The sequence below is a fragment of the Etheostoma spectabile genome, chromosome 21, assembly GCF_008692095.1.
Source record: "Etheostoma spectabile isolate EspeVRDwgs_2016 chromosome 21, UIUC_Espe_1.0, whole genome shotgun sequence".
Taxonomy (NCBI): Eukaryota; Metazoa; Chordata; class Actinopteri; order Perciformes; family Percidae; genus Etheostoma; species Etheostoma spectabile.
The window spans coordinates 17,211,579-17,219,235 of NC_045753.1; the positions used below are offsets into that span (position 1 = coordinate 17,211,579).

The 7,657-nt window shown below is 39.8% G+C and overlaps 3 protein-coding genes across 5 annotated transcripts in view; all 3 read right to left on the reverse strand.

Annotated features, from left to right (window-relative positions):
• dcakd (dephospho-CoA kinase domain containing) overlaps positions 1–7,657 on the reverse strand; it is a 21,374-nt gene that overhangs the window by 4,198 nt on the left and 9,519 nt on the right. Inside the window, exons 1-2 of one of the 2 annotated variants that reach the window (XM_032503116.1) lie at positions 969–1,322; positions 475–586 (exon numbers count right to left, since the gene is read on the reverse strand). In XM_032503116.1, the coding sequence (XP_032359007.1) occupies positions 475–586 (112 nt within the window). In that variant the 5' untranslated portion in view covers positions 969–1,322. Of the gene's footprint in view, positions 1–474; positions 587–968; positions 1,323–7,657 lie in introns of those variants that run through there. The other variant, XM_032503115.1, reaches the window with a different exon arrangement.
• On the reverse strand, positions 1,446–5,291 carry pus3 (pseudouridylate synthase 3). 2 transcript variants are annotated; one of them, XM_032503113.1, is made up of 7 exons: positions 5,146–5,284; positions 4,391–4,808; positions 3,970–4,247; positions 3,702–3,885; positions 3,337–3,446; positions 2,620–2,792; positions 1,446–1,812 (listed from the first exon to the last, which is right to left on the reverse strand). In XM_032503113.1, the coding sequence occupies exons 2-7, from the start codon at positions 4,787–4,789 to the stop codon at positions 1,553–1,555; spliced, it is 1,404 nt and encodes a 467-aa protein (XP_032359004.1). In that variant the 5' UTR covers positions 4,790–4,808; positions 5,146–5,284; the 3' UTR covers positions 1,446–1,552. The 2 variants fall into 2 exon arrangements, with proteins under 2 accessions (XP_032359004.1, XP_032359003.1); XM_032503112.1 differs by having other exon boundaries at positions 1,448–1,812; positions 4,391–4,790; positions 5,150–5,291.
• LOC116671711 (CD63 antigen) overlaps positions 5,582–7,657 on the reverse strand; it is a 2,981-nt gene continuing 905 nt past the window's right edge. Inside the window, exons 3-7 of the mRNA XM_032503114.1 lie at positions 7,574–7,648; positions 6,948–7,061; positions 6,635–6,772; positions 6,429–6,512; positions 5,582–6,085 (exon numbers count right to left, since the gene is read on the reverse strand). Coding sequence (XP_032359005.1) covers positions 6,014–6,085; positions 6,429–6,512; positions 6,635–6,772; positions 6,948–7,061; positions 7,574–7,648 — 483 coding nt within the window. The 3' untranslated portion in view covers positions 5,582–6,013. The remainder of the gene's footprint in view (positions 6,086–6,428; positions 6,513–6,634; positions 6,773–6,947; positions 7,062–7,573; positions 7,649–7,657) is intronic.

The following is a 7,657-nucleotide window of genomic DNA, read 5'->3' on the forward strand; positions in this document are numbered from 1 at the left end:
CCTATAAATGTATATAGAAATGGGATTCAAATCGGGGAAGAAAATTCTAGCGGACGTTCACAGACAAATATTACATTACAGACTCAATAACCAGTTTAATTCAATATTTAGCCTAATAACTTGTGTTTTCGCCTACATGCCGCTGTGCACTTTTCACCTTGTTCTGTGACCTTTTTATCTTCACCACATAACTACAACATCATCCCTGCCGTCAGCAGAGGAAGCCGTCATGATTCATACACCTCCAAGCAATCGCCTTAATGAACCTCCTACAGGCCCACCTTCTTTATGTCCATTTCAGAATATTAATAAACGTTATAAGTCAGTGATGTGGGACATGGTGTGGGTGATCCCAATCCCCACATCTGATTTTATTTGTGGGTGCGGCTGGATGACGGTTGGGACTGGTATTCCAACTGAATTTGTATTCACTTTGTAATTCTAAATAGTTTATAGGGAGAGACATTCACCTACCTTTCCTGGCCACAACATCAGCATCAATAATGGGGCACCCAAGCTCCCGCAGCATTGAAGACACTGCGCTTTTCCCTGAGGCAATCCCTCCCGTCAGCCCCACCAGGAACATCTTGAAGCAAAGGCATAAAAGAGCAACTTGTAGATTTGCTTAAGCTGTATTTGTTTTTAAATAAGAGCAATACCAAAAAAAAAAAAAATGAAACCTAGAAATGTTAGAGAACTTCTTACTACCAGTACAAAACACTTGAAAGGAACTGACAAATAAACAGGCTATACATAAATTATAAACAGTAAATCTCACATTCACACACTTTCTAGAACAGCACGCCCTCTGCTGTGGAGGTGCTAAGCTACACCCAGTTACTGTACCACGAGCAACCTTGGGTTGTTTTGACAGCTTTAAAGTTATTCTTGATTAAACAACAAAATAAACTCTGACAGCTCCATTGTTTTGTTACCGTTATCCATAAAGACTCCTGTCATGTATTTACCTCGTAAACGTGTGATACTCCTTAAATCAACTGAATGTACAGTAGGAACCCGTGCAGAGCCACAGTGGCTGGGCTAGTGCAGTAAACAACCAGGATTGCTAAACAAGCTAACGTTAGCACAAGTACTGATCAGGTCAAAACGACCACAAATATGCAATAAAACGAAGCCGCGGCCATTTCTACTCCGTCCTATCAAATACGTAGTCAGATGAAAATGTTAGAGACAGTCCTGTCGCTGGATATTGTAGTCTGTAACTCTGACTTGTACTCAAACTGATTGCTACGACCTAGCTTCTTAGCTTGACAAGCGCTACCTCAAAAATCTTCCGACATCTCTTACCTTAGTCGTTAGTTCCGCCTAGCTAATTTCGAGGTCCCATTCACAACTGGAGGCGCTAAAGTTACAACTGTGTTAAAAACCAAACTCGACGACAGCTACTTTCTCCAAGAATGTGTTTATTTCAAAGCAACAAAAAGATTTGCATGAACGAAAATGTGAATACGTTTCCTGAAATAAAATGTAAATACAATGTTTTCAACTACAAAATATATTTTGCCAAGTCCATTCTCCTGGAGAAAAAATGTTAATCATCTGTTTTTTGATCTGACAATGGCATCTCTGAAGAAACAGGCAGACTGGGGGAGTTGTGGGAATGTTTGGACCTTTTCCCTCTGTGGACCATTTCACTTCCATTCTCCCCTTCCTCCCGCTCCAGCCTGCCTCTTTTGACAAAATGGTTTATTCTGGACTCCAGGCTCTCGCAGCATGGACGCTCCAGCAGGGGCCTGTAGTTTCTCTGCTTGCTGCCTTCTACTAGCCAGCAATGATTAGAGGACACACCACCTGTGGATGGAGAGAAGTGAAACAATTTATACTTGTCCAACATTTTGATGTGTCTAATAGACTGGGTCTAAGCAAAGTATTGAAAGGATACATAAGGATGTAGGCAAGGGTAGAACATTGGTTTGAGAAATGGGTGGGACACCAAACAGGGGGTTTGGGGGGGGGGGTTCTCCGCTAGAATGTTCTTCCCCGATTTGAATCCCATTTCTATATACATTTATAGGAACTATGGTAATACAAAATACAGGAAATAATTCAGTTGCTCATAATGATAAAAACTTAATTATGTCTAAGAAAAAGATGTCTTATTTATTGATTAAAATAAGGGTTGAGATCATTTAAAAGTGGAAATTACACCCTAAGTCGTAGGTACCAGTTAGCAAGAGTCTCCTTTAAATAATGTATGCAGTATCAGCTAAAAATGCATACAAAATATGAATATAATATGGTGGAGGCAGTATAATGGTGCTACATGACAACACGCAGCAGTAGTGTTTAGTTCTTTGAGGAGAACACTCAACATGCAAGTCTACAACTATTCCTCGTTGTATTGAGAACATCCACATTATTCCCACCAAACACGATATTGAGTCAAGTCAGTTTGATCTGTATAAAGCCGCTTTTGTGTGTAGTAATAAAACAAAATATGTTATTAGAAAAAACAGAAAAGCAGTCTGGGCTGATATTAGATTATTACTATTAATATACTATTATAACTATTATTACTAGGTTTATGGTTACATTTAACAGGCTAAACTTGAAAATGTTGAGGTAGTCGGGGTCTGTTCGTCTCACTGAACATCTCACCTATGGCCTCCAAACCCTGGATCATCCCATGGACGACGTGGGTCTTGATTGCACTCTGGGTCCAGTGGTGCTGCAGTGCAGACAGGACGTGGTTCACCTCTTCATTCTCCTGTTTCCAGCTCAAACCTTCAAAGTGGCAGTCGTACAGCACCAGCGGGTAGTCTACTGCCATGCTAGAGACAAGAAGGGAGATCTGTAAGAAAGATTCATAGTGCTGCAAATGTGTTGTTTTTACTATTAATGATTTTTTTGCACAGGAGATTTATTACTTATACTACACACTGGTCCAACAGCGGAGTACTTTCTCTATAAGGCTCCAACAGCTTAGATGACGCGTGGACCGCTACAGGAAAGCATTCCTGCCACATACCATACAATATTGGGCTATTATGTAACTTGCACACGGGTTACTTCATATTCACATTTTTTCACATTTTATTAAGTTATGTATTTGTATTCTACACATGTATGTACATTCTTTCATTCCTCTAAGTATATTTTTTGAGTAAGTGTTCTTCTATTTTATCTTTTGTTATCTTATTTTTTATTCATCATTTTTAGCACATTCCTTGTATTTTCTGTATGTGTGCATGTCCTTGTAACTTACTGCTGGTACACAGTAAGTTCCCAGTTTGGGAATAATAACGTCCGTCGCTTTTGACAACTTCTCGTAGAACCACAGAAGACACAATGCACAACATTCGGCAGTCCATTCACCTGTACTGGGGCTTCCTGGGGTTACTCTGAACATCCAGAAGCTGATTTATTATGTCCGGGGCTTCCAGTTTCTGGCCAATCAGGAGAAGCAGCGCCATCATGCATCGTACCTGCAGCATAACACAACAGGAATTTCAACCTAGTTAGAGACTGCAAATGTCATTAATCAAAGTATTCAAATTAGCTCCACAAGAGCAAGTCTAAAACAGTCTTGCTGTTACTGAAACAAAATATTGTGTTATTACTCTATAAAGACCTAATTTACAAGGATACAATGGCTTGAAATTAACATATTGTTTTTGTTTTGCTAAGCAGAGCTGTAAAAAACAGAGGGGGAAAAACACTAAGTGAATGTCTGTTGATACCTGGTGGTAAAGGAAGGCCAGTCCTTTGATTTCAAATATAAAGAGATCATATTGATTTGTGCTGTTGATGTGTTGAGGCTGCACAGGCTTGATTGATGCTGACAAGATGGTCCTCTCAAACTGCAGGACTCCGTTGCCCACATCCATTTTGCAAAGGTTGCGAAAGTCATGAGTTCCCTCATATCTGTTGGGTGTTAAGAGGACCTAAAATCAGAACTGTGACTTTGAGTGGTGACATCAGTGTTCATCACTTTTTGGCTTCACCCACCTTTTTGCAGCATCTGCCATCAACGTCACATCCAAGGATCCGCGAGGGAAGTAGTACCGGTATGTGCGGGACTGACAGTCAAAGCGTGCACTAAAGCCCTCTGCTACTGGCGCCCAGTCCAAGATCCTAATGTCCTGGGGCAGGACTCTGTTCAGCATCTTCACGTATGGAAGCTCGGAGCCAGTAGCTTTATTTTTGGCACTAACATCAACATGTTCAGGGACTGTGACGCCAGGTCCTCCACAAAACTGCGTGGAGCGCACATCAATAGTTATGACCTGAGGAGAAGAACAGTGATAACGTATGCAGGCCATTAAATTGTTTTTGTTTTATTTTGGAGCAACAAACTCGAGAACCATTCATATAGTTATAATCTCCCTATGTAGTCAATAAACTGTGACTCGAATCTCAGTGAACTCACTTGGGAAAAAGCACTGACTCCTTTATCAGTACGTCCACACCGATGATAGTTGGAGCTCTGTCGGTCCTGTATCAGCCGCGTCTTCAGCAAAGCCTCAAAGACTCTGGCCTCCACAGTGTTGTCTGTGTTCTCCTGAACTGCAAACCCCTGATAGGACCATCCCAGGTAAGCCAGCCGCAGGGCCACATGGCGCCGAGGCTGGGCGGAAAAGTCAAAAGGACGCTCTTTGCCTGCTTTCTTACCCTTTCTGCTGTTGCTGGTATTAGAATCAGGTCTGCAGTCTGTGTGTTCAATAGGTGATGGATCATCTCCAGCGTCTCTCCTCTCCTTCAGCTGGGACTTGAGCTTCTTCAGGTCTGCCTCCAGCTCCTGTATTCGCCTGATTAAAGCCTCTGACATGCTGCTCAAATGAATAGGCAAGAATAAAAAGACCATTTAAAAAGGAAAACTTTAACATTTAACTAAATAATGAAAACCTCTCTCTCCTACTTGCTACTTTTGTGAAGACAAGTTACGCAGTGTAGTGTGTACTTTTGCTTAATTCACAGTAATACAGTTTCCACAATATTCAGCCAGACAGCTAGCTGGAGTCGAGTTAACGTATGTTGACTTAATATTCCGTTAACGTTACAGTTTATGGGCTAAATGCTAGCTACACACACAGTCTGTTAGCTTAGCCTAGCTTGTGTGTTTTGTTACATAGCAGATATTAAGACTGGTGGTGGTCATAAATAATTAAGTAATGAAATGTTCCTTTACCTTTGAGTGTAACTGTTGCTGATAAACTTGTGTTTTTCTGTCAGCTTTCTGGGTGTCTGGCGCACACGTTACTTTTCATGCTTATACAGGGTGGCTAGAGTCGGACCGATTTTGAGAGCGGACGTATTTCCCGTGAGGGGTTTCTGGGAAACGTAGTTTACTACTTAAATCGAGTAGCGGCGCATAGTAGCTGGTGGCCAAGAAACATGCCGGTTTTACTTTAGAAAAAATCTCCCACTTTGGCTTAATTTCTTGTCCGATTTTATCTAATGCAGTCAGGTAAAATGGGGCAGTCTATTTCACCTGAGAAATTTCGTTGATATAGCTCAGGTCCCCTCTAAACTGTTCAATGGTAATTTACATTCAAAATTAGCTCAAAAGATCAAAAGGTAATATGCCAAAATTAAAAAAAGGCTAATTGAATCACTCAGCCAGAATGTATCACACATTTATTGAAAATATTCATAGTAGAATGAAATTTAAACACAAGACTATTATAACAGGTGTTTCAAAGACATAGGCTAGACCCATAGACACAAATATTTCAATTTGTCAGATAACTTGTTGAAATGGTCACAGTTGGCAAGCATGAAAGTAGCAATAAGATATCTTTTAGTAGTTTTCAAACATGTCAATGACATGTTCATCTGAACCACATGTTTAATCTTTATGTAGCCCAGGCTAACAATTTTTTTTTGGTTACAATTTATTTATTGCACTCACATACAAGTACATACAACTTATGTTTAACAATTAATGTCACATTTAAAAAAATAATACACTGGAAAAGCAAATAAAATAGATCAAATATGTGATGGGACGTTGGCTAGTGCTTGGCCGTGACGAGGGAGCGCATGAGATGCATCAGCTCATATCTTCATAGTCTTTTTTTTTTAATTTTATACACAAGCACACTCCGACAACTACTCCGAAAACCTGTAATAGGTAAAAAGGTCATAAGTTACTGGCAGCAAATGAACTCAAAGACAGGTCAAAAACGTTCTTTTCTCTCTCTGTAAATTCAATTAATTCTGGATTTCTCCACCTGGGGCAAACAGGATGAAATGGGCTTTATTATCATTCATGCCATCCTCTACTTATTTTTCAAATGTCTTCATTACCATTGCCTACATGAATATTTTCACATGCAAATTGTTGAAAATTATGTACAGATAATTTAATAAATCACTAAATAATGCAGGGATTATACATGTTTTGGAGGATTTTTTTTAGATACATTTATGGCATTTTTGATTTATCAGTTATTTACAGTATTTACCTCTGAGACTCCGAGAGCAATGCAGACAGCACCGACCCACACCAGGTTTTTCAACACAAAGATCCTGATGGCCGTGATACAACCCTGAGGAGGAGAACAACCATAAAGTAAGTCATAAAATACACTTCATCGCATACTCTTCAATCCTTTGTTCACAGAAATTAGATGAAATGGCTGTAAACTTAAAATGAGATTTCCCAGCTGACCTTTTTGTGAACTTTGTTCTTGTTCTTTCCGCAGCCCTGACTCTTCTCCACGCAGCAGGAATCTGGCACGGCATCATGGTTGACCCAGCCCACACTGCTGGACCAGTCAGTGGGGCCGTCTGCGCCACAGCATTTGAACTGCAACATAGTTTATAAGACATCTAGTTATAATACATCTAGAGAATAGTGCACTAGTGTGTGTGGATCTGTCTATTCATGGTGCACTGTAAAAACAATTCAATGTACTGTACATATGGGCATGTGCATATTGTATTGAAATGATAAGTCAAATACATAAATCTCTACGTGTCACCTTTTCCTGAATTTGGTCTATGGTGTGTCTCTTCTCTGGGCTGTATTCATGGATCACCCTTTGTGTTCTGCTGTTGTAGTCCATAGCACTTTTAGCACCCTTCAAGGCGACAGTCTGCAGAAATAATAAAGAAGATTAAAATGGCTTTAATATTGACACCAGAGCTTTACTTGTTGTAATGGTGAACAACGTTTTATATGCCCTGGCATTGTTAACCCTCCTGTTGTCCTCGGGGCGAATTTGACCCATTTTTACAACGTTTCTGTTTCAGAAATTTGAGTTTCTTTCAAACAACTTGTCAAAGAAACTAACATGGATTGTTCCCTACAACCAAAACTAACAGGCAAAAGATATGATCAGTTCACTACTTCAATTGAATTTTGGTGTTTTTTGTTGAATTGTATAGCATTTGAAAAAAATCCCATAAGAACGTTGAAAAAAAGTGACAAACATGTTGGAAAAATTGACAAAAACATTTTAAAAAAATAAGAAATCAACAATAACATTGGGAAAAGTGACAAGGGTTGAAAAAGAACAACAGAAAAAAACTAAAAGTTGCGTGGTCGACGGGAAGACAACACAAGGGTTAATGTTTCGACCTTGATCTCAGGATTTGAGTGTCTCACCCTGCTGCGGAATACGTAAAAGACAGCCCCTGTGAGTATCTCCAAAATGATAATGATGATCAGGATGCTGATGAACTAGTTCAT